The sequence below is a fragment of the Bison bison genome, unplaced genomic scaffold (assembly GCF_000754665.1).
Source record: "Bison bison bison isolate TAMUID 2011002044 unplaced genomic scaffold, Bison_UMD1.0 scf7180017864330, whole genome shotgun sequence".
NCBI classification, from domain to species: Eukaryota; Metazoa; Chordata; class Mammalia; order Artiodactyla; family Bovidae; genus Bison; species Bison bison.
The window spans coordinates 1,165,909-1,192,774 of record NW_011494902.1 but is presented as its reverse complement, the minus strand read 5'-3'; the positions used below and the strand labels follow the sequence as shown (position 1 = coordinate 1,192,774).

The 26,866-nt window shown below is 40.8% G+C and overlaps 1 protein-coding gene across 11 annotated transcripts in view; it reads left to right on the top strand.

The window, feature by feature from the left end:
* Positions 1–26,866, top strand: part of NCKAP5 (NCK-associated protein 5) — a 1,206,846-nt gene that overhangs the window by 1,076,720 nt on the left and 103,260 nt on the right. For all 11 annotated transcript variants that reach the window (XM_010853619.1, XM_010853624.1, XM_010853623.1 and 8 more), the window contains one exon: positions 1,221–1,299. In XM_010853619.1, coding sequence (XP_010851921.1) covers positions 1,221–1,299 — 79 coding nt within the window. The remainder of the gene's footprint in view (positions 1–1,220; positions 1,300–26,866) is intronic.

The following is a 26,866-nucleotide window of genomic DNA, read 5'->3' as shown; positions in this document are numbered from 1 at the left end:
TATATTGTAAGTATAAAATAATGGTTTCTCAGCCTTCAACTCGAACCCCTGAACAAATTCACTGACAACCTCTAGTGAACCCCCAGTGCATTCATTGCACAGTTCACATGACTATCACTGGGTGGCTGGAATGCACTCTCAAAGAGATATTCAGGACCATTCTGCCAAGGACCATAGCTATCTTGACTTTCTGGCCAAGTCTACACTGACATTGTTCAGTGGAAATTTGAGAATAACAAAATTTCACCAAATGAACACAAATCTGAAACCAGATTTGCTGTGTTTGAATCCGGGTTTCACCACTTGGACAACTGCTTATCTTTTCTGTTTCTTCAGGGCCCTTATCTCCAAAATGGAGCTAACAATAGCACTTAACCTCTTAGCATTGTGAGGGTTATGAGAGAATAGGTGTGGGGAACCTAAACAGCTCCTGATGCATAGTAGTTAAGCATTGGCTGTTTTTATTACTACTGCTACTAGACTGGGAAGTACGGGACATGAGTTGTATTTCCAGTGTTGGCATTTATGGTATCTTTAAAGAAAGTTGCTGGATTTCAAAATTCTCATTTGTGAAATACTGTGATTTTATTAGATTCTTGCTCAAGTTCCATTTGATACTCCTCTGAATATCCCAGCTGAAATATAAGGAGGATGTTTTTGACCTGAAAAAAATCTAAATAAATTTGTCACCATCCTAGTTCACTGAGCACGCATCATAGTCACCTCACATTTCATTCTGGAAAGAGCAAAAACAAAATAACATTTTCTTAGAGCTATATTCTAGGAAAAGGTCAAAAGATCTAAGTGTATTTCTTTATTCTCATTAAAATAACTTGTGGGGTAGTCACTGTCCCTGAAAGAATTATGTTTCCTTAGACTTAATTTTCCCTAACAGCTCTGTGTTACTGACTTTATTAAGTATTAAAAAAAACAAAAGAAGAAGAACCTAAAGCTGTTATCTCGAAAATCTTTGCAGAATCAGATACCATGTAAGAGCTGGGGTTATATTTCTGAAAATATGCACTTATAATTAAAACTTGTAATAAAGCCAAGCAGTAGAGTAGGGTAAAATGAAGTAAAGAAAATATGTGTGTATATGTGAACATACACTCAGACACATACATACCCATGTTTGTTATAGAATGCACCAATATTCTGAGGATTACAAAATCAGTTTAATATAACACATAAGAACTCACAGTATTTCCTTGTTTCTGCAGGTAAGAGAGGCAAATGATCACCTGCAAGAGGATGAAGAAGATACAGTCGCAGATTCTGCATTTCAGAGCCATACCATAGGTAAAAATTCATGGCTCCATATGTCTTTAACTGACATTTTCTACATGCAACCTTATTTCAGACAGGGCATGTTCTTAAAGACATGTCTTATGCCCACTTCTACCAGGATAGGATTTTAACTTCTGATACATGGTTATCTTTATCTTAAATATTGGAAACTACCATAAAATACATGGATCAAAGCAGAACCTATGAAGGAAACATAGGTGTTTACAAAGGAATGCAATGCAAACTAAGGTGAGACCTTGTCAATATGCAATGAAAATGATACTGATATAAATAATTTCTGAGGATAAAATCAACTTTGAATTGATCCAGTTTCTATAACTGTCTCAGGAAGCACTACTATTGGCTTGAAATATGGAGCAGCAACTTCTTATATTGAACACTTTTTTTAATTGAATATGTTTTACCCAGAGAACTAAATAGATACTGTTTTTGTTGTTGTTTAGTCACTCAGTTATGTCTGACTCTTTGCAATCCCATGGACTGTAGCCCACCAGGCTCCTCTGTCCATGGGATTTTCCAGGCTAGAATACTAGACTGGGTTGCCATTTCTTTCTCCAGGGGATCTTCCTGACCCAGGGATCAAACCTGTGTCTCCTGTATTGGCAGGTGGATTCTTTACCACTGAACCACCTGGGAAGCCCCAGATTAAGTATTTACAGCTTGCCAAAATCTCCAACTCATTTTCTTTACATTTCTCTAAGAACCCTGATTATAAGTAGTCCTGTCTCAGAGATATATTTGGCTTGTCAGCTCTGTCCTAGAATTTTGCATGAGCCTACATTGAAGGGACTCAGGTTTCTAACACAAAGGAATTTTCCCAGCCTTTTTCCCTCAGCCAGGAGCTAACTGGTAATAGAGTAGCTGTCTATGACTGTGATCCTTGTCAGGAAATAGAAGACGTGATAACAGCTCTAGGCCACCTTGGACGTTTGCAAAATTAATTGTTCCTTGGGCTCTAGAAATAGCTGTGAATGTAAGCATGCTAATTATTTAGTTTTACACAAAACTTCAAAGCATGAAGAGTCATTTTTTCAAATCACATTTGGGTGTATAGACAGTACTGATTGCTGTACTCTGGGGTAGGACGGCCCCACAGATGTCGGTTTCTGTTATCAGTATTCACTACGCCTCTTCCTGTTCTTTCCCTGACTACCTTTAGCTGCCAACTCTCAGCATCTCACCATGCCTGGCTCCATGTTGGTGTGTTTTGCAGCTGTTTTTCTAGCTTACCCAGCTCTCTTCTCCCAGCTACAACTTACAGTTTGTCTCAGAGAGTTATTGTACCCCCAAAGTTTAATAAGATTGGCACACTATTGTTATTCTTTTCTGGTGTAATTGGGAATATAAAAATCTTAACAAACAACAAAATGAGTGGAATCTAAATATTTTTATTCCAGAAAGACATCCTGTAGTACAGTTGTCAATGTAAAATGCTTAAATTAGTATCAATACTGATAGTTAGCTAATATGCAAGTTAAATATTATTCAGCAACCTTCAAAAATGGCACTGTGTAAAGCCCCACTGAGTCATCATTTTTCTATAATGAACCATTCTTGGGCTTTTACAGTAACATATATAAAGCTAGAGGCTGCATTTTGTTCAAGAGAGCTATAGTTATCTGGGTACTTTAGACTACAATCCTTTAGATCTATGCTGTTTGACATGATAGCCAGTAGTCAAGTGTAGTTGAGACTCAACTTAAATTCATTAAAACTACATAAAATTAAAACTGAATTTTTCAGTTGCATTAGCCACTTTTCAAGTGTTCAATGGCCACATATTCTGTATGGCCTGTATGAACATGTCCATCATCACACAAAATTCTTCTGAAAAGTACTGGTTTAGAATACTCTCCTTGGAAGCAAATTTGAACTCTGTTCCTGATAGAGAACTGACTTGGTCTTCACATAATTGTAGACTCATCTCCTCAAACTAGCGGAGATTGATCTGAATAAGCTGCTATTGGCAGCAAGTAACAACAAAACTGACTAGCCATGACTTAAGTAATAAAGTCACTGAATCATCTTATGTAATTAAAAGTCTGAAGGAAGGCAAATGTAAAAGAGGAGCAGCAGCTCATCAATGCTATCTAAAGCCCTGTTTGTTTGGGTTTTTTGGTCCACATCCTTGTCACTTCTGGTTGAAAATTGATTCCTACCACTCTAGGCATCCCAGCTATATTCAGGACACAAAGTGTAAGGAAAGTAAAAACTTTTCAGAATCCTCCCTACTGTAGACTTAATATTACATGTCATCAATGAGAACCAGATCCTAAAGCCAATCCTAGGTGCACAGGAAGCTGGGAAAGTCAGTATGTTGCCTCCCAGCCCCTATTGCATGAGATAGCAGAGAGAAGAGGGGTGAAATGTTCTCTGAGTTCGACAATCAATAAGACAATCAATAATATTACATAATTTTAAACTTTTTAAAAGTTTAAAACTTTTTAAAAGGTTCATCCATTTCAAGACTGAGTGACATTCTACAAATCAAGTGGTTATTTATTTTTATTGCACAAAAATGACTGAAAAAATATTTTAGCACCCGAAAATCCCCAAGTTCTTCATTTTGTCTAAGCTAAGTCTTATCACGTATCTTCCCAATATTTACAACCATCATATATTTCCAATTTTCTCAGCAACTGAGCAAATCTAAATATGGTCTTAAAACCAAACAGCTGCTAATATCTTTGACAAAGAACAACAATCAGAAAATCTGTGAAATTGAATGTTTATATTTCTGTGGTTAAGGATAATCATGTCAGTTTAATCAAAATGGTATGAGTTGATTACAAAACAAGACATTGTTAACTTGCTCTATATTGAAATTCAAGATTCATGAATGAAGTAATACAACTAGATTTTTTCTTTAGAATTGCCCTAATAAATATCATACTTTCATGTTAATAAGCAACAAGCAAATGACCATACTAGCCTAATAGAAGTATTAACATGAATGATCACAAACACCAATTGTTCTTTCTTGCTGTTTAACAGATTCACCCAGTGTATCATGCTAATTATCTAATAAGATTAAGTGATCAGTAGGAATTCAAATAACATTACCTCATATTAAAAACATCAGCTAATGATAGCATCAAAAATAATCTCCTAAGAAGAGACAGAGGATTTGGAAATTCCTTTAAAGAGGAAGAGATGTCTTTTGAAGAATTTGAGGAAGAAGCGAAGCAGAATTAAATGATAACCAAGAAATCAAGGCTGCATGGTAAACTCTTGTGAAGTGAAAGATGTGTGGTATTTCCCCAAATCTAAAAGAGTTGTTATGGAGTGAAGTTTGCATGCTCAACACACAGTGAGGCCGACAAGGCGAAACATCCGAGTTTGGAGCAGAGAAAGGTTTATTCCAAGGCCCTGCAAGGAGATGGGTTTCTTGTGCCTAATAAGACCCCAAACTCCTGGATGGGTTTCAGCAAAGCACTTTTAAAGGCCAAGAGAGGGAGAGGGAGGGCTGTGGTTAGTTGTTGCAGACTTCTTGGTCTTGGAATCAAGACCGAGACCAACTTTGTTCTTTCAGCTGTCCACATAGGTCAGATCACAATATTCCTTTTAAACCTCCAATAAGACAAATATTATTCTCTGTTCTGCAACATTTTATCTCTGTATGATTGGACCCTAAAAGGTCAGAGTCGTGAGAATAGGCAATTCTATATATTTCAAGGTATAGGTAACTGTGCTTTTATAGAAGGTGCAGAGCCAGCATGACTAAGCTTGAGAAAAAGAACGGGCCTAATATGGAGTCAGATTTGTTCTTCCCTGTTACAGAGTTACAAAGAACAATTTGTCCAGTAGCACAGTGGGCAAATGTTCCAGTGCCTCATTGTGGAACACAATTTGTTTACTCTCCCTTATTGGCTACGTATACTCCTAGTCTCTTCTAAAGGACCCCTTCTGTCTCCCACTACCAGAGGAGAGTGTGACAGGGGATGTGGTCTAGTTCTGAGTATCCTGAGGATCAAGTTTTCTTTGTTTAGCTCTGTGAAGTTGCCTTGGTGCTGTCCTCCCCAACTCAGTAACTGCCTCCAAGAGCTTTCCTATTGTCCTTCTTCATCACTCCCAAATAGTCTTACAGCAGCTAATATATTAGCAGGAGGATTATGGATGTTACTTAACAGACCATGCTGCTGCTGCTGTCACTTCAGTCGTGTCCGACTCTGTGAGACCCCATAGACGGCAGCCCACCAGGCTCCCCCATCCCTGGGATTCTCCAGGCAAGAACACTGGAGTGGGTTGCCATTTCCTTCTCCAATGCATGAAAGTGAAAAGTGAAAGTGAAGCCGCTCAGTCATGTCCGACCCTCAGTGACCCCATGGACTGAAGCCTACCAGGCTCCTCCGTTCATGGGATTTTCCAGGCAAGAGTACTGGAGTGCATCACTTTATTTCCATTTCCCCAAGGTGTCTTGCTTTCTTATTCCTTGTTTCCATATAAACTTTAGGTGTCTAATCTGGTAAACTTACGCATGTCCGTAAGTTAGATTAAACAGCTATTTTTTTTTTTTTTCAGATGATGTATTTGCATTATAACAGGGACTCAAGAAAAATTTTACCTCTAGTTAAGAGGAACTCTGGGGAAGTAACATTTCAGGCACACACTGATTTGAGCAAATTATAGGGTGAAGAAGAAAGGACAGGAATTAACCTGACTTCAGACAATGAAGAGTACAAGAAGCAGTGTAGCGAGGAAATGAGTTATTTTGCTGAATATAACCCTACTTTGCGTAATGGCCTGCCTGAAAGTGAAGAAATAAGACAAGGCCATGCTGAGCCAAATAGAGAAGATTTGAATCTCCTGGTGCAATGGCCATTCTTACCTCTGTAGCACACAGAACTTGCTCTTGTAAGTTCTTACTGTCCAACCATAAAGTACCTAATCCATGGTAGTAATGTGTCTGGTCTGGAGTCTGGTAGAAATAGAAGGGATAAAAGAGTCAAATGATTTATAGTTATCATTGTTGAGGAATCTTTACACCAGATTGCAACGAAGGGCAGCAAATGCAGCATCTCTTTTATGCAGTAGAAAAGAGAAGACCTGACCTGTTGTTGATATATCTGTATCTGTGGTTCTTCAAGTGATAGGGAGGGTCTCACAGATTCTTGAATCAAGTACCTCAGTTACCTGGAGAACAAGAACACAAGCCTAGATATTTATCTCATCTGAATGGAAAGAACTCCAAAATCTGTTCAATACTTTATTGTATTAAAGTCCTAATGTGATTTGTTTAGGAGCTTCTTGGATGGAACAGCAGTAAAGAATCCTCCTGCTAATGCAGGAGACACAGACACAATTTCAATTCCTGGGTCGGGAAGACCCACTAGAGTAGGAAATGGCAACCCACTCCAGTATGCCTGCCTGGAAGATCCCATAGACAGAGGAGCCTGGCGGGCTGCAGTCCATGGGGTCCCAAAGAGTTGGACACGACTGTGCGACTGAGCACACACACACACAGTATGGTCAATGGTGGTTGTCCATACATGGATTATACAGTTTCAGTTAGCTAGTTCACAGTTATTTTTCAATCCAAGACTGGATTTCCCTAATTGTTAGCACCAGTAGGATTAGGTTCATATGGGAGGGAAAGAAACTCAAATTACAGTAATTTATTTGAATAAGAACAGAAATTTCTTTCTGTCACACATGACAGGCCACAGGGAGGTGGGTCAGGCTGATGGCACAGTCTCAGCCTCCTCCTTTTTCATTTCTCTGCTTCATACGGTTTCCATTCCCAAGGCCACTTTCTGGCTCAAGAGGACTGTTAAAAAACCATCCTTTATGTCCACTTTCCAACCCACAGGAAGGAAGAGCGATGAGGAAGGGTATGGTCCATCCCTTTAAGAATACTTCCCATTGCTTGACCCATCCTTTGGGTAGCACTCCATTGGCTGGCACTTAGTCACACAGAAGAAACATTAATCCAGGCAGGAGGACATAGGTCCAGAAAAACAAACTAAAAATAAATGGAGGTTCTCGTAACTCTGGAAGAAAAAGACAATGAATATTAGAGGACATGTAGCAATCTAACCTGCTGCTTGCCCCCTACCAAGGTTATCTTCTTGATAGTAACAAATAAATTTTCGCTGTCATTTAAGAAGACCATAGGAAAATAAATTTGAAGAGTTGTTGGGAAAGATGTAATTAATTTCAATGATTTATGCTAGTTTTGCATAATCTGAACTACCACTGGTCTCTATTTGTACACTTCACTTTGACTAACTTTTTGAGGAAATGTATTGAACTTTAATTAGTTTGCCACCACCATATTTATGACCATATCACTGGTTAGCCACAAAGTTTAGAGGTTCAAATAAATTTTCTATGGAGTACAGTGCAGCTAGAATTTTCCTTTCTCTAAAATTAAAACCAGTAGGGCACCAGGGCTTCCAGTACTGTAGCTGCCAATCAATTAAACTCCTTGATAATTATCTGTCTTATTTCAAGACTATTACTAATTTTCCCCACTGAGAAAATTTGAAAAAGTTTAGAAATTTAATGTAAAGGGAATGACTTTCATATTACAAATTAAAATATCTCAGAAAGTTGATCAGATTTTCACAGCTTTTTGAGTGGAAGACTATTTGAGTCAAATGGCACATTTTGAATAGCATGCTGATATGTGTAGGCTTAATTGTAGAAAGAGTGAGCTGCTGATCATCAAAACAAATGTGAGGGGGAACTATAAAGGTTTTCAATACCAATTTTGATAGATAATGTTCTGTTGACTAGTAACAGATTGGTTCTGAACTGGAAACTGCATGGATAGTGGTGACTATGGATGAGGAATAGGGAGGAGTGATTTTACATAATTTAAATTGTTAATACTTCCCAGGATGATAATATTTCTGCATTTCCAAATATTACAAATGGAATTTCAGAGATATTACACAGTAATAGCTTGGCCGTGGAAGCTTCTATCATGGCTGCACTGAGTTCGTCCATTTATATTGACAAGCAACAAACTTCCAAGGGAAAGCTTTGCATCTGGAAGCCTGAAATATAAATCCCATGTGTCATGAAGGTAGACTCATGGAAACAGAACCATGTGGTTCCTTCTGGTTAAAAATGACTGAAAATAGTAATATCAATTCCCATCCATTGAATATCTCTTTTTTTTATCAAGCCCTATGCTTAGAACATTACCTGTAACCCTTGTTTCACTCTCTCGTGGCTAGTTCTCTGGTTTTGTCATCTATACACTTGCTCCTTGAGTGTTTCTCTCTAAATACCAGAGGTAATCATGAATGAGGCTTTGGTGGAGAGTTCTGTATTGGTGGTGGTGTTCAGTCACTCAGTCGTGGAGAACTCTTTGCAACCCCACGGAATGCAGCACACCATATTTCCCTGTCCTTCACCATCTCCCAGAGCTTGCTCAAACTCATATCCATCGAGCCTGTGAGGCCATCCACCATCTCATCCTCTGTCATCCCCATCTCCTCCTGCCTTCAATCTTGCCAAGCATCCAGGTCTTTTCTCATGAATCAGCTCTTTGCATCAGGTGGCCAAAGTATTGGAACTTCAGCTTCAGCATCAGTCCTTCCAATGAATATTCAGGACTGATTTCCTATAGGATTGACTGGTTTGACCTCCTTACAGTCCAAGGGACTCTCAAGAGTTTTCTCCAACACCACAGTTCAAAAGCATCAATTCTTTGGCACTCAGCCTTCTTTGTGGTCCAACTATCACATCCACACATGCCTACTGAAAAAACCATAGCTTTGCCTATATGGACCTATGTTGGTAAAGTAATGTCTCTGCTTTTAATATGCTGTCTAGGTTGGTCATAACTTTTCTTCCAAGGAGCAAGCGTCTTTTAATGTCATGGCTGCAGTCACCATCTCCAGTGATTTTGGAGCCCAGGAAAATAAAGTCTCTCACTGTTTCCATTGTTTCCCCATGTATTTCCCATGAAGTGATGGGAATGGATGCCATGATCTTTGTTTTTTTAATGTTAGTTTTAAGCCAGCTTTTTCACTCTCCTCTTTCACTTTCATCAAGAGTCTCTTTAGTTCCTCTTCACTTTCTTCCATAAGTGTGGTGTCATCTGCATATCTGATGTTGTTGATATTTCTCTTGGCAATCTTGATTCCATCTTGTGCTTCCTCCAGCCCAGCATTTCGCATGATGTACTCTGCATATAAGTTAAATAAGCAGGGTGACAATATGCAGCCTTGACGTACTCCTTTCCCAAATTGGAACCAGTCTAGTGTTCCATGTCCAGTTCTAACTGTTGCTTCTTCACCGGCATACAGGTTTCTCAGGAGGCAGGTAAGGTGATCTGGTATTCCCATCTCTTTAGTAATTCTCCACAGTTTATTGTGATCCACACAGTCAAAGGCTTTAGCATAGTCAAAGAAGCAGAAGTAGATGTTTTTCTGGAATTCTCTAGCTTTTTCTATGATCCAGAGAATGTTGGCAATTTGATCTCTGGTTCTTCTGCCTTTTCGAAATCCAGCTTAAACATCTGGAGGTTCTCAGTTCATGTACTGTTGAAGCCTCTTTAGGAGAATCTTGAGCATTATTTTGCTAGTGTGTGAGATGAGTGCAATTGTGCAGTAGTTTGAACATTCTTTGGCATTGCCTTTCTTTGGGATTGGAATGAAAACTGACCTTTTCCAGTCCTGTTGCCACTGCTGAGTTTTTCAAATTTGCTGTCATATTGAGTGCAGCAATTCCACAGCATCATCTTTTAGGATTTGAAATAGCTCAGCTGGAATTCCAGCACCTCCACTAGGTTTGTTCAGTGATGCCTCCAAAGGCCCATGTGACTTCGCACTCCAGGATGTCTGGCTCTAGGTGAATGATCACACTAACATGGTTATCTGGGTCATGAAGATCTTTTTTGTATAGTTCTTCTGTGTATTGTTGCTACCTCTTCTTAATATCTTCTGCTTCTGTTAGGTCCATGCCATGTCTGTCCTTTATTGTGCCCATCTTTGCATGAAATGTTCCCTTGGTATCTCTAATTTTCTTGAAGAGATCTCTAGTCTTTCCCATTCTATTGTTTTCCTCTATTTCTTCACATTTTTCACTTAGGAAGGCTGTCTTAGCTCTCCTTGCTATTCTTTGGAACTCTGCATTCAAATGGATATATCTTTCCTTTTCTCCTTTGCCTTTAGCTTCTCTTCTTTTCTCAGCTATTTGTAAGGCCTCCTCAGAAAACCATTTTTCCTTTTTCATTTCTTTTTCTTGGGGATGGTTTTGATCATTTCTCCTGTACAGTGTTATGAACCTCTTTCCATAGTTCTTCAGGCACTCTATCAGATCTAATCCTTTGAACGTATTTGTCATTTCCACTGTATAATCATAAGGGATATAATTTAGGTCATACCTTAATGGCCTAATGGTTTTCCCTACCTTCTTCAATTCAAGTCTGAGTTTGGCAGTAAGGAGTTCATGATCTGAGTCACAGTCAGCTCCTGGTCTTGTTTTTGCTGACTGTATAGAGCTTCTCCATTTTCAGCTGCAAAGAATATAGTCAACCTTATTTTGGTGTTGACCATCTGGTGATGTCCATGTGTATTCTCTTGTGTTGTTGGAAGAGGGTGTTTGCTATGATCAGTGTGTTCTCTTGGCAAAACTCTATTAGCCTTTGCCCTGCTTCATTTTGTACTCCAAGATCAAACTTGCCTTTTACTCCAGGTATCTCTTAACTTCCTACTTTTTCATTCCAGTCCCCTATGATGAAAAGGACATCTTTTTTTTTTGGTGTTAATTCTAGAAGGTAGGTCTTCATAGAACCATTCAACTTCGGCTTCTTCGGCAATAGAGGTTGGGGCATACACTTGGATTACTATAATATTGAATGGTTTCCCTTGGAAATGAACAGCGATCATTCTGTCATCTCATTTTTGAGATTGCATCCAAGTACTGCATTTTGGACTCTTTTGTTCACTATGAGGGCTACTCCACTTCTTCTAAGAGGTTCTTTCCCACAGTGGTAGATATAATGCTCATCTGAATTAAATTCACCCATTCCAATCCATTTTAGTTCACTGATTCCTAAAATGTTGATGTTCACTCTTGCCATCTCCTGTTTGACCACTTCCAATTGACCTTGATTCGTGGACCTAACATTCCAGGTTCCTATGCAATATTGTTCTTTACAGCATCAGACTTTACTTTCACCACCAGACACATGCACAACTGGGCATTGTTTCCACTTTGGCCCAGCCTCTTCATTCCTTCTGGAGCTATTTCTCCACTCTTCTCCAGGGACATATTGGGCACCTACCAACCTAGAGAGTTCATCTTTCAGTGTCATATTTTTTTGCCTTTTCATACTGTTCAGGGGGTTCTCAAGGCAATAATGCTGAATTTGTGAGCATGTTGGTAGGCTATATCAGTCACTCAGTAGTGTTCAATTCTTTGCAACCCAATAGACTGTAGCCCACCAGGCTCCTCTGTCCATGAAATTTTCCTGCCAAGAATCCTGGAGTGGGTTGCCATTTCCTCCTCCAGGGGATATTCCTGACCCAGGAATGAAACCCTTGTCTCCTGCATTGGCAGGCATATTTACCATTGAACCATCCGGAAAGCCAGTTTGTCAGCATACCAGATCATAGTTTATGACTCCCCCTCTTATGTTTTTTTTTTTTTTTTTTTCCACTAGAGAGAGAGAGAGAGCTGTAGACTTTGAGTTGAAAGTGTGATTTTTTTACTGCTATAAAATATTTCTTCTATAGATTGCACCAGTGAGCTGAGTTCTGTGTAGTTCAATAAGCCTGTATTGAGCACCTTCATACAGCCATGTCCTATGTTAGAGGTTGGAGATACGGAGGTGAATGAGACATAGAACACACTCTATGAATCCAGTCAAGTAAGGAAACAGAGAAGCAAACAAATAATTCTGATACAGTATGGTCACAAATAAGATGAAAGCATGCTCTTCATACATATGCATTTAGTGCATTGGGCAGCATGTCAAGACCCTCTTTGGTGAAGCCAGGCATTCTGGTGTCCATCTGTAAGGAAAAGATAAGAGTGAGGGTAAGATACTGAATTTTAAGAGCATTTGCCATTTATACCAGTGGTTCCCAAACTCAAATCACAAGGTCTAGGGAGGAGAGCCAGTCATTAGTATGTACATCCCCAGGTGATGCCAGTGTGTGCAGCAAAGTTTGGGAACCACTTTCCTAAGGAGTAGGATTTCATCAGCAAAGGGGAGAGAGATATTCTTAAACTCGAGGTAAACAGCATATTCAAAGACCTGGGCATAGGAATATGGCACACCATAGGGAAGGGAGTCAACAAATGACCAGCTTGGCTAGAGTAGAGGGTAAGTTTTAAGGATGAAGTACAGATAGAAGCGCTTTTGTAGGATAGGACCAGATTATGGGAAACTTGAAAGCCAAGCCTACATGTTTGAATTTAATCCTACAGACAACACACAGACAGTGGGAAAAAAAAATTTTAAGACCAACACAGTAAGAAGTGGCCATCCAATCACTATGATGCTCATGCTTTGACTTTCAAAACAAAAATATGTCTTCATTTTCTCTCCCTTAGCCTTGGACCAGCCAAATATACATCCTGTTTTCTCACAAGGGATATGCCATGATGAGTAGAGTTATATAGTCCTGTAAAAGGATGGACTGCCAAGGTTACTACAGAGTTGCTCCAAAAGAACTCTCCTGGAAATCTATCAGGGTAGGAAATGTATTAGGATATTTATTACATAAATATCGTACCCACTGAGTACAAGTGCTCAAGTCTCTTATTATATAATACAGCTGGTGTATGGGAAGGGTACCCACTGAGTGTCACTGACTGATAACCTCAATGCGTCTCTCAGATTAGCACCAGCAAGACCCTAGAAAAGTGAGCCCTGAGGCTTGTCCATCCTCCTGCCAGGGAACTGAGAAGCACAAGAAGGCATGCTTGGGCGTTTAGGAGAGGTAAGGATGGTGCTCTTCCGACAGGGATGCCAGCTGCCAGGGCAGAGGCAGACATGAAGCCCCAGGGGGTGGCACGGGCTAGTAGGGCAAAAGATCCCACAGAACAGGTGATAAGTGGGCATGTTAAATAAGTTTCGTCTTTTTTCTCCCATGTTTTTTCCAAGGCCTGTTGCTGTAGAGGCCCCATGTCTGGGGAATCAGAAATAGCCGTATAGTTCCCTCAGTTTCTTGTTGTTGTTCAGTCATTAAGTTGTGTCTGACTCTCTGCATCCCCATGAACTACAGCACACCAGCCTTCCTTGTCCTCTACTATCTCCTGAAATTTGCTCAGATTCATGTCCACTGAGTGCAATTGCTATATATACCCAGAAGTGGAATTGCTAAACCACATGATAGCTCTGTTGTATTTGGAAATAAAATCACTATCTCAAAGAGGTAGCTGGACCCCTAGGTTCACTGCAGCATTATTCACAATAGCCAAGGTAGTATTGATCTGTTGATAGATGAACGAATAAAGGATTTGTGGTATGTGTGTGCGTGTGTAGATGTGTGTGTGCACGTATGTATAGTTTTATAGTCTTCAGTTTACTTGTAGAGCCTTACCACACTATTGTTTCGTTTTCGCTCACTGTACAAATAGAATCATACTGTAAATATTCTGCTAGGTTGGCAATGTTGTTTTTGGAATGAATTAGTGATGGTCCCTGCAGTTGTAGTTCATTCATTTTCATAGTTGTATAGTCTTCCATAGCAGAGAAATTTCAGATTTTATTTATTCTTTCTAATGTTAATAAACATTTGGGTTGTTTTCCATTTTTTGCTATTATGACAGTGTTGCTAGTGTCACTGTGATGCATATTCCCTGACATACTTACCGAGGGTTTTTCTAGGTATGCATAGTAATAACTTTTTACATCATAAACCAGTATACCTCTGCATGTGTACCTATACATAACTGTAATCCAATGTTATATTCTTTTTTGCTAATTTGAAAACCACAGTAAATTACTAAGTAGCATGAAATCCAACAATGGGTTTCCTTATGGAGGGGAAGTGGTGGGAGAAGGATGTAGTGGAAGGGGTTCAAGAGTGGCTTAAAAACACTGAGTTGTTGACCTTAGAGTTGGGATGGATTCATCTCATCACAGGGCTCCTTAAGAGTGAGAGGAGGAATCAGAAGAGGGCCAGAGAAAAAGCTGTATCAATGGAAACAGGGTCAAGAAGGTGCATTCATAATAAAAGAGATGCATTCATAATAAAAGAAACCCATATTAATGGGATCTGAGTCAAACTCAGATCCCTTTTTTTTTTTTAATTTATCACATTGGAAAAGCTTAAAAAGCTTGAAGACAAAAACTTTGTTGGCAAGGATTTGAGGAAAAAGGCATCGTATACTACAGATGAGAGGGTGCTAGTACAAGCTCTATGGATAAGTTTGCAATATCTAATAAAAGTCACACTTATTTAATGCTATTAAATAGAAATTCCAATCAAATAATTTATCCTACAGACATACTTGCCCATATGAGAAATAATGCATGCACTGAAACGTTGTTTATAGTAATAGGAAAAAATCACAAATGAACCAAATGTTCATTAGTATGGTACTAGTTAAATGTATTCTGATAAAGGAATATAATATAGTTGTAAAAAAGAAATAAGGGGGACTTCCCTGGTGGTCTGGTGGTTAAGACTTCACCTTCCAATGCAGGGGGTGCAGATTCAGTCCCTGGTAGGGGAGCTAAGATCCCACATGCCTGGGGACCAAAAACCCAAAATTTAAAACACAGCACTATTATAACAAATTCAGTAAAGACTTTAAAAATGGTCCACATCAAAAAAAAAAAAACTTTAAAACCCATCTACAGAAGAGAGGTCAGCCAAGAGAAGAAAGAGCAGGAAAGGACACATCCCTGACCACCCATAGAAAGTTACATCATCAATTCTGAAGCCCATCAGGTGTCTGAGGAGTAAGTTAAAGGTGTCTGAGGAGTAAGAGGTTGTGGACAACTCTTGAATCTTAATCTCTTTGTTCTCCATGTTACCACAGATAATTCTGGGTTGATTAGATGTTATAGATAGGTTGAACTGTCAGTGCCATCAGTGCTGTTGAAATCAGCAGTCCTTCTTAATCTTAAAGATAATAATTAAAAAAAAAAAATTAGTAACTGAGAAGCAGCAGTGATTAAAAAAAAAAAAAAAACTTTTGCCAGACAGGCATTTGTAGCTTTTCAGAAGTCTGTAGTCAAGCTGGGAAGGAAGACACTTTCTTGACTCTAAGAACTTAATCACAGATACTTAGTGAAAAACCATCTCAATTAAGGTGATCTCTATACTCTGTCCACCAGGATTCCCTATGATGTGTCTATTAAGTTTGACACATTCAAGTAAATACCTTAGCTTGAGACAGGTGTAAAGTGCTAGATCAGGTGAGGGCTATGGCAAATTGTGGTGGCAGAAATTGAGTTGTGTAATGAAACATGCAACTGAGGGGAAAAAAGGTGGAAGGGTGATCTTGGGAACAGAATGCTCTTGACTTGAATGAATCCTTAAGAAAGGTGCTAAGTTGCTTCAGTCATGTCTGACTCTTTGCGACCCTATGGACCATAGCCCTCCAGATTTGTCTATGGGGTTCTCCAGGCAAAAATACTGGAGTGGTTTGCCATTTTCTCCTCCAGAGGATCTTCCCAACCCAGGGATCAGACCTGCATCTCTTAAGTCTCCTGCATTGGCAGGCAGGTTCTTTATCACTAGCGCCACCTGGGAAGCCCAGAGAAAAAAGAAAATGAGGGTAAAGAAAGGAAAGCATTGCCGTCAATCTGTTACAGCACAGGGCAGATCTGGGCACTTTTTAATGTCGCAGGCATGCAACTGGGGTGTAACTGCTTCAGAAGAAACACCTTCATTTTTGAAAATGGCCTGAGAAAATAACTCATCAATGTCAGTCTTAATTTTGTTCATCAGCCCATTGATAGAATTTGAGAAGAGTCATTTAGCAATCTTCTTATCAGCGATACAGTGCCTACTCTTCTCGTTTTGCACAGGATCAGATAAAAGGATGATGTTTGCTTTATCTTTGCTTCACCACCCTGGTGCTGCTGCTAAAAGCTTTTCAGGAAGTGGGGAAGAATGAGCTGAGAGGTTACCAGGTTATGAAACATTGTCACAGCCAAGCCAGGAGCATTGAATCAATTTCCAATATGTTTCTTATGTAGCTAAAACCTATACTCTGGAGATGTTATTGTTTGATTATAAAAGCATGAGAAATTTGAAGAGAGACTTTCTTGCCACTGTGATAAACAGTCTCTGCCTGTAACTCGATTGTGTCAACTCCCAGATGGAGGGGAAAATGCTTTAAGGTGACTTTCTGCCCATTTGAAACTCATCCGTGCGTTCTGCCTTCAGAGCCCACTCGGAAGGAATTCTGTGTGTATGAGAACGCATTTGGAGTGGGTAGCCACTGCCCTGCTTTCAAATGAGTGGATCGCATTTCCAAAGGTGTCATTTCCCCTTCCTTTTGACCCAGTCATCAAAATGTTTCCAAAAGTATGTGCATATTATTCTTCTTTACAATAGGTCTCTTTTCTATGTAATTCATAATTTAAAAAATGAAAGTACTTCCCTCATGCTGAGTTACATACAATTGAATCTGATTTTAAAAAAGAGGAAAAAATTGATAAGGAGGAGGCGGGTGGGATCCAAAGTCCAGTTTGGGATTTTATGACTTAGTGCACAATGCTGCCTCTCTCTGTTTCTATAATCATCGAATTAAGGGCTTAGATGCTCTCTAATGTTTTTTTTTCTTGTCCAGAGTTCCCACATTCTGAGGAGGAGGGTATGCCTGAACTCGCACATACCCATCCACGTCAAGTTCCCACCTCCCATGAACTATAGGAAAGTGGGTTTCAATCCCAGGATCTAAGCAAACTAGAAAAGTTGCAAAGCTTATCTAGCGATTTCTGGGCAGGCCTCAGACCCGCTTTGTAACAGTAGCGTCACCACCGGGTATTTGCTTAGACTTTTGCATCTTTGAGAGTGCTTCACTGGTCTCCTCAACAGAGTCTCCCAGTCTGGGGTTGGCAGTCACATAAGGCAATCTCCATTTCCCCCTTTGCCACCTAACAGATACTGTGACCGTGAGTAAGTTCCTTCCTTACTTGAGTAAACCTCCTTCCCTCATGTGCCAAATGGAGAGCATAGCAAGACCTACTCTGAAGTATTGTTGAGAGCTTTGAGTTTTTACATGTGAGTGCTTGACACCAGGCCAGGGGTTAGTAAGAGCTCCACTGTTGGTCTTCCTTGTTATTAAAAAGGTGAGGAAAAAGTGTGGGTGGTGTGGATATCAGCTTTCTCTCTCCCTCCCTCCCTCCCTTCCTTCTAGTTGTACTCATAGCTGTGATTCATTACAGTGAAAGGATACACAGCAAAGAAACGGCCCATGGGGCAGCATCGGGAGGTAGCAGTGCCCAGAGTTTTCTTCCTGGAAGTCACACAGGACACGCTCAGCTCCCCCAGTGACAAGCGATGACAATGCATGCAAAATGCTAACTACCTGAGTTGGTGAGAGACTCAGAGCCCAGGGTTTTTACAGTCACCGTCTTGCCTCATGCCTTCAAAACCCCAGTTCCCCAGAAGGGAAACCATTATTCAGCATAAACCACATTGTTCGCATGAAACATTCAGGCCCAGTAACTCTTATCTGTTAGGATGGTGGGAACTCTCTCAAAATGCAGGCTCCCAGGTGCTAGTAAAGGGTCCACCTTACTCACAGGCCTTTCTAAGGGTGAGTACTCTCAGGCTTGTTCTGATAACTCTTCTGTACACAATCCATCACCTTGGCCCTGTCCAAAGCATCTTTATGGCAAAATTTTTATCAGTTGGACTCCCTTACAGTAGAGTGACACCAAACTGTAATTTTGACTTCAGCTTTTCCCTTTGGGGCTCCTGAACTAAGTTGCTTTTGACTTGAATGACCTGACCTGTCCAGGGCTGAGGCCAGCGTGAAAGTCACTGATAAGACTTACAGGAAGAGCTTTCCCATGCACAGTCCTTGTTACTTCTTTTAACAAGAATTTTCCTATCATGAGGACTTCCCTGGTGGCTCAGATGGTAAAGCATCTGCCTACAATATGGGAGACCCAGGTTAAATCCCTGGGTCGGGAAGATCCCCTGGAGAAGGAAATGGTAACCCACTCTAGTATTCTTGCCTGGAAAATTCCATGGATGGAAGAGCCTGGTAGGCTACAGTCCATGGGGTCGCAAAGAGTCGGACACGACTGAGCGACTTTCTTTCTTTCTGTCCTATCATGAAGGCCCTCCAAACAGGGTATTCGTTGTTCAGATGGTACAGGTTAGCAGATCCCAATGTCGTTTCTCCCCTTGGAGTTTCCATCCCTACAATCCCCAGTCTAGTCTGAAGAATTCAGTTCGGTCCCTGATTTCAGAAGCATTGCAGCCAGTTCTAAGCAGTCCTGGTCATCTGTAACATCAGGCCACCAGAGTCACAAGTATGAGTGACAGTTGTAAGTGTTCTGTTTGAAAAGCACAAGAGCTGGCTCCCTTCACCCTCTTCCAGTTAGTGCTCTCAGGGATGACCTTGGGTGCAGTCATCAGTGTGAATTCCGTTCAGTTCAGTTCAGTCGCTCAGTCGTGTCCGACTGTTTGCAACCCCATGGACTGCAGCACACCAGGCCTCCCTGTCCATCACCAACTCTCGGAGTTTACTCAGATTCATGTTCATTGAGTTGGTGATGCCATTCAACCATCAAGGGCCTCACAGTATCCTGGAAGCATTGCAGGAGGACCTTTCATTCAGGAAGAGAGGAAAGCTTCCAGTATCAGTTCTGTATAACGAAGACGTGCCCCTCGCCCACCCCCGATCTCCCCAGGTGCCAGGACTTTGATTTCTCCCACTGATACAAAATCAATGCTTCATTCAGTAATTAAAACTTTTTTATGTTTTCTCATCCCTAAATTCTCACCTAGGTGGTTTTTGTTTGTTTGTTGTTTTTTGTCTAGGGAGGTCATATGCAAGAGGGACAAAAGAATTTTCTCAGAAAAATATTGTTTTTAATTGAGGTATAGTTGATTTAGAATGTTGTTTTAAATGTAAAACCTAGTGATTCACTATTTTTATAGATTATACTCCATATGAAGTTATTATAAAATGCTAGTTATATTCCCTTTGGTGTACATTACATCCTTGTATCTTATTTATTTTATGCCTACTAGTATGTACCTCTTATACTCTACCTCTATCTTGGACCTCCTCCAACTTTCTCCCCACTGGTAACCACTAGTTTGTTCTCTGCATCTATTGGTCTGTTTCTGTTTTGTTATAGTCATTCATTTGTTTTATTATTCAGATTCCACATATAAGTGAAAGCAAACAGTAGTTATCTTTTTCCATCTGACTTACTTCACTAAGCATAATACCCTCCAGGTCCATCCACATTGTTGCAAATGGCAAGATTTCATTCTTTTTATGGCTGAGTTGTATTACATTATACGTCTTCTTTGTACATTCATCTGTTGATGGACACTTAAGTTGCTTCCATATCGTGGCTATTATAAATCATGTTTTTTATAAAACACATAAAAATATTTTTATACAATTTAAGCAGACAATTATCATGTTCAGAAATTGATGAATTCAGAATAGGACAAAAACTTGAATTTTAAAATGTTTCAAAATAGGTTTATGTAACCTCTTTTGTCCTGATCATCTATCCGGTGAGCAGCCTAAAAAGCTTCACCTTTCTGTGGATAGCTGCATTTAACAATCAGTCTGCTCAAAAGCTTGTGTTCCAGGGGAAAGGTGAGAGAAGTGGAGTCAGGATCTCAGCCTACTGATGCAAACTGCGTGTAGACTGGATGTCATCTTTATGACTGATGAGGGACATAAGGCGCAAGGAGGCTTCATGGCCATAATTCACAGCAAGGTGATGACAGGATTCATATCGAAGACCATCATGCCTTAAGGGAGGATGGATTTGATCTTAGACGTTCCTGGTCGTAAGTCTCACACATGGAGAGAAAGGCCCAAGATGACCTTCGAGTTCTCCAGCCACGTCTCAAGTGTTACATCCCCACGTACTGCAAATGGACCCGAACCCGCACCTGCTAGCAACCTACTGCTTCCATCCTCTTCCTCCCACCAACCTTTTGCACTGGGATTACACCCATTTGATAAATTCCAGTCTATAAGAAAGAACTAGAGGAAAACCTATAGCTTCTTCGTAGGTAGGGATGAGTCACTTTCATTTTCTGGAACTCAAGCCTCAAGGCACAGCCATAAACCAAGTTCATTCAGTTACTAAATATTTATTAGGCATCAACTCCATTCTGGACATTGTGCTAGACCCTAGGGACATAAAAATCGAGAATACACGGGCTCTGGATTATATGAGCTGAGCTGAGCTGATTCTGAACCAGAATCCTTATTTATGTCTTTTTCTTAAAGGTTAGTTTGAGATTGAATCACTGTAATAATCTCTTGCCTCTTTATTGAACTGTAGAAAAAGGTCAATTTCCCTGACCTGTTTTTTTAAAAAAAAATTTTGTTGGACATTAGTAAAGAAATGTGATGACTATAGACAGGGCTGTCCTTATAAAATCAAGAGCTTACATACCTTAGTAGCTCATAAATTATGTGGACTTAATCTTCTTGACATGCTGGCAAAGACAAATAATTTCTTTAAAACAGATGGCATGCAGAGCTGTTGTTTAAATGTCAACTCCACTGCTGTTTATTGCCCTACTTCTTTGGGGAGATATTTGCATGTTAGAGTCACCTGGGCACTTGATCTGGAATGCAGAGAAGTTGGAAAGCTTTGCTGAGGATTTCTTCCTATGAAACCTCTTAGATATTACAGTGTGTTATGGCGTTGATATAACTGTGATTTTATTTTTAGTGACAATTAAGCCCATGTGTATTATTTTATTTTAATAGAATAGGAAGATGTATTAATTCTTTTCACTGTTTTTCAAGATTATCATGACATTTGCAACAGTCTAGTTTGGGTCTCCCAGAAGTATACCCTGTGAAAAGGATTCAAGGACAAATGGATTATCAGGAAGTATGGGAGAGACCAATAGAAGTCAGATCACAGTAGGAGAAGTCAGATGGAGAAGAGAACTCAGACAATGAAAAATGTATTATCCTGCCAGCTACCACCAGAACAGACTACATCATTTGCATAGCCCAATGCAAAATAAAATCTAGGTCCCCTGTTCAAAAGTTATTAAAAATTGCAAGATGGTGACTGCAGAGCACAAGGTCCTATATGACCATACAGGTCACACATATACACTGCCAACCCTGAGTGTGTGAATGTGAGAGACAGAAGTTTAATCTCAGAAAAATTCCAGGGTATAGATAATAGCCAGAACATGGAAGCAGCTTCAACGTTCATCAACAGAGGAATGGATAAAGAAGATGTGGTACATATATACAATGGAGTATTACTCACCCATAAAAAAGGAATGAAATTGTGCCATTTGCAGAGATATGAATGGACCTAGAGACTGTCATACAGAGTGAAGTAAGTCAGAAAGAGAAAAATACAGTGTTGTTGTTCTTCAGTCCCTTAGTTGTGTCATGTATTAATGCACATATGTGGAATCTATAAAAATGATATAGATGAACTTATTTCCAAGGAAATAGAGATGCAGATATAGAGAACAAATGTATGGATACCAAGGAGGAAAAGGGGAGGTGGGATAGGGATTAGCATATATACACTACTATGTTTGATCCCTCAGCTGGGAAGATCCCCTGAAGGAGGGTGTAGCAGTCCACTCCAGTATTCTTGCCCGGAGAATCCCATGGACAGAGGAGGCTGGCAGGCTGCAGTCCATGGGGTTCCAAAGAGTCAGACATGACTGAGAGACTTAATACACAGTGAGAACCTACTATATAGCTCAGGGAACTCAATGTTCTGTGGTGACCTAAATGGGAAGGAAATCCAAGGAAGAGGGGATATATGTATACATATGGCTGATTTGCTTTGCTGTACAGCAGAACTAACACAACATTGTAAAGCGACTATACTCCAATTAAAAAAAATCATATAGCATATGTAAAAAAAAAGAAAAAAGATTAGAAAGATTTAAACAAACAAAAAAAAACCTCCAGGGTACAGAACTCAAGTCTGAGTCTTCACACCTGAGGAGTGAGGGACCAGGATATTCATCACCACTTTCCATCACTGATATGTTAAGGGCTAGCTCAGAGGCTATTCAGTTCAGTTCAGTTCAGTCGCTTAGTCGTGTCCGACTCTTTGCGACCCCATGAATTGCAGCACGGCCAGGCCTCCCTGTCCATCACCAACTCCCGGAGTTCACTCAAACTCATGTCCATCAAGTCGGTGATGCCATCCAGCCATCTCATCCTCTGTCGTCCCCTTCTCCTCCTGCCCCCAATCCCTCCCAGCATTAGAGTCTTTTCCAATGAGTCAACTCTTCGCATGAGGTGGCCAAAGTACTGGAGTTTCCTTCCAAAGAACACCCAGGACTGATCTCCTTTAGAATGGACTGGTTGGATCTCCTTGCAATCCAAGGGACTCTAAAGAGTCTTCTCCAACACCACAGTTCAAAAGCATCAATTCTTCAGCACTCAGCTTTCTTCACAGTCCAACCCTCACATCCATACATGACTATTGGAAAAACCATAGCCTTGACTAGATGGACCTTTGTTGGCAAAGTAATGTCTCTGCTTTTGAATATGCTATCTAGGTTGGTCATAACTGTCCTTCCAAGAGGTTGTTAGCTTTAGGCAAAGAGATGCAGTTTCTAGCAACTGTAAGTTCAGCAGGAGCACACTCATGTAGGAAGGTACATGGACCAACTAGGAACAGTGACCAACACATTACCCAATTAAAATGAACCTCCTATATCCCATGTCAGCCCCAAGTCTCCTGAGAAGTAAGCTACCTTGTTGAGGGGACTGCCCTTGAAGTTTCCCCGCTTTACAAATAATGTCCTGCTCAAATCCTGTCCTTGCTGTCTGCATCTGAGCCAGCTCTTTAATAACTAAGAGAGCCATCAATTTCTACCTGTTAAAGCTTCAGCATACTCCTAAAAATAGAGGGTGTGCAGTCACTTCAGTCATGTCTGACTCTGCAACCCCATGGACTGTAGCCGGTGAGGCTCCTCTGTCCATGGGATTCTCCAGTCAAGAATACTGGAGTGGGTTGTCTCCTGAACTGATGGTGGGTTATTTACCACTAGTAGAGGGTGGGGGACTACAATCCTGAGTTCTTAAAATGCAGCCACATTTGTTTTCCAAATACTAAGATGCTGGACAAGCTGTTTCTCACCCCTGTGCTTCATTTGCCTCATCCAGGAAGAAGACACTAAAATTATTCTCAGGCCATTTCCACGAGATTTGAGTAATCTTCATCAAAAAAATATGGGGAACATAATAGTTTTAAAACAAGAAATTAAACAATGAAGTTTAAAACAATTCATTTCTAAGTAATAACAACGTCTCTTAGAGCTGGGGGTGACCCTGGAGGGTTAGGCGGAAGGCATTAGCCAGGCAGTTTCCACTGAGTTCACTTAACTAGGTCTTCTTGAGTTTATTTGAAGGGGGCACAAAGATTATGTTTTAATTAGAAATCCCTCCCCCTAATTTTGGCTCTTTAATTAACTGCTGTATGCCACAAGCAAATCCCAAATTACTTGTGATGGTTAATTTTATATGTCAACTTGACTGGGCCACAGGGTGCCGGAATCTTTGAGTTCAGTTGCTCAGTCGTGGCCGACTCTTTGCGACCCCATGGACTGCAGCATGCCAGGCTTCCCTGTCCATCACCAACTCCCAGAGCTTGCTCAAACGCATGTCCATCGAGTCAGTGATGCCAGCCAACTGTCTCATCCTCTGTTGTCCCTTTCTCCTCCTGCCTTCAATCTTTCCCAGTATCAGGGTCTTTTCCAATGAGTCAGTTCTTCGCATCCAGTGGCCAAAGTATTGGAGCTTCAGCATCAGTCCTTCCAATGAATATTTAGGACTGATTTCCTTTAGGATTGACTGGTTTGATCTCCTTATCAAACAATACTCTAGGTGTTTCTATGAGAGTGTTTTGGATAAGATTAACATTTAGATCAGCAGACTGAATAAAGCAGATTGTCCTCTTAAAATGTAATGGGGTACATCTAATCAGCTGAAGGCTCAAATAGAACAAAAAGCCTGATTCTCCCTCAAGTAAGAGAATTCTGACTGCCTTTTGGCTGGGAGGTCATTTTTCTACTTGCTTTCAGACTAAAATAGGGACTCTTCCTGGGTCTCCAGCCTGCTGACCTTTGGTCTGGAATTACACCATCAGTTCTGGTTCCCAGGCCTCAGGACTCAGACTTGAACTAAGCCTTGGGCTGTGCTCAGTTTCCAACTTGTCAAGTTACCCTGAAGATCTTGGAACTTGGCAGCCTCCATAAACGCATGAACTAGTTTTTTATTACACACACACACACACACACACACACACACACACACACACACTTAACTCTATTTTTCTGCAGAAACCTAACAAAATTCCATGTAATTAGATTTTTCACAAGATGATTAGAGCATCAGCTTGTTAGAGGACATTGAACTGCTGTCATCTGTCCAGGTGGCTAAAGATTTCAGTCTGCTTCATCCAGTTCAAGGAAAATTGAGCTGAAAACCTAGCATCCTATAAACTGGGCAGGCGTGTGGAAACTCAGGGTTGAAGTATTAGACAGCCCACATCATCACCATTGATGTAAAACAGTGGAGCGGACAGCCCTGGGGAAACCCCAGTTAATAAAAGCCTTTTTAGTTGAGCACTCCAGGTTCCCGTGAGCAAACACAATCAGGTAGTTTGATTTCTTGTGGATCTGAAAGCAGAATTCATTTAGACGTCTGTATGATGTGAACTTTCTCACGGAGGTGTGTGCCCTCTGCAAAGGTGCTTCTTATTGCAGTGGGAACAAAGATTTCAGAGGCCTGTGCCTGAGGGCAGGGCCCGTGAGGGCCCCAGATATCTGCATGCCGGCTCATGGCATGTTTATTCATTACAGAGTAATGGCTCCCCTTAAATAAAATTTGTGTTGTAGGGTAAAGCTCCTTCAAGCCAAAAACAGTGACTTCCAAGGTTCACAAGATGCTCTTGCTGTCAATGGAGCAGGAGCTCCATGAAGTCAATGGGAGTCACTTCCTACGTAGGTGATGGTGCTGAATGGCTAGAATTGTGGATGACAGTTAGTGGGCCAGGAGACTCACCTGTGGCTCTGCTCTGCAAGAAGACAGGGCTTCCAGAGAAGCTGGGTTAAATGGCCTTCTTTCACCCAAACTAACATGTCCAGGGTTACATAGGGGGTGGGGTGCTGTGCTTCCTTTGTGCCAGCTCCTTGTTTCCAAATATGGTCACATGCAATGTCATGAAACTGCCAGGCAGGACAGTCTACTCTGTACGGAGAGAGTCCCACTGTGCACTAACCCTTGTGGGAGAAAGCGACCCCCAAGAGTGCTATGCACATATCCCCTTCTTTTTTTTTTTTTTTCTTTTTTTGGCATGTGCTGCTTCATTGGCATCTGTTTTTTTCATTTTTTAATTTTAATTGAAGGATAATTTTTACAATATTGTGATAGTTTCTGCCATACGTCAACATGAATCAGACATAGGTATGCATTTGTTGTTTCTAAGTCACTTCAGTCGTGTCCGACTCTGTACGACCCCATAGATGGGAGCCCACCAGGCTCCCCCATCCCTGGGATTCTCCAGGCAAGAACACTGGAGTGGGCTGCCATTTCCTTCTCCAATGCATGAAAGTGAAAAGTGAAAGGGAAGTTGCTCAGTCGTGTCCGACTCTTCGCAACCCCTTGGACTGCAGCCTACCAGGCTCCTCCGTCCGTGGGATTTTCCAGGCAAGAGTACTGGAGTGGGGTGCCATCGCCTTCTCTGATAGATATGCATGTGTTCCCTCTATCCTGAACCCTCTTTCCACCTTCTTCCTCACCCTATCCCTCCAGCTTCTTTCATTGCACAGAGATCCTTGAATCCAGACCATCATCACATCAAGCATGGAAACCTTGTCGAGTTGGGTGAAATGTCCCAGGATGACAGAAGCTTTGGATTATTAGCAGACAGAGGCAATGGGGCGGTACCTTCACAGTAAACCACACCCTTTAGTGAATTTGCATTTACAAAGATAATAGATTCTAATGCTAAGGTGATATTCTGCAGTCATATGGATAGAAGCTAGGATACATTCCTCAGAAACAGATGGATTGAGCTATGTTTTTCAAACCAAAGTTTCTCCTTCTCCTGCACATTGAAGCAGATCTAGCTGGCAAAAACCTTTGAAGCTTTGCATGTTTTATTTGGCTGCAACCCTGAGGACCCCACAGAGTCTGCCCCCAACTCAGCTTCTGCCTTTCTCTCCTCATTCTGTTCCATCCGTGACTCTTTCCCTGTCAGATTGGGGAAAGGACAGGTCTGAGGGATCACTAAGTGTCACTGTGACTTGCTTGAGCTTGCCAGAGTAATATTCATTCTATACATCTTGAGTTCTCTAAGCTGCCTTAACCCCACCTTCAGCAGTGTTATCTGTCAATGCTATCTGGCACAGCTTTCCTTGTCATTTCCCTGTTTACAAACAAAATCTCCAAGCAGAGCTCTAGATAATCC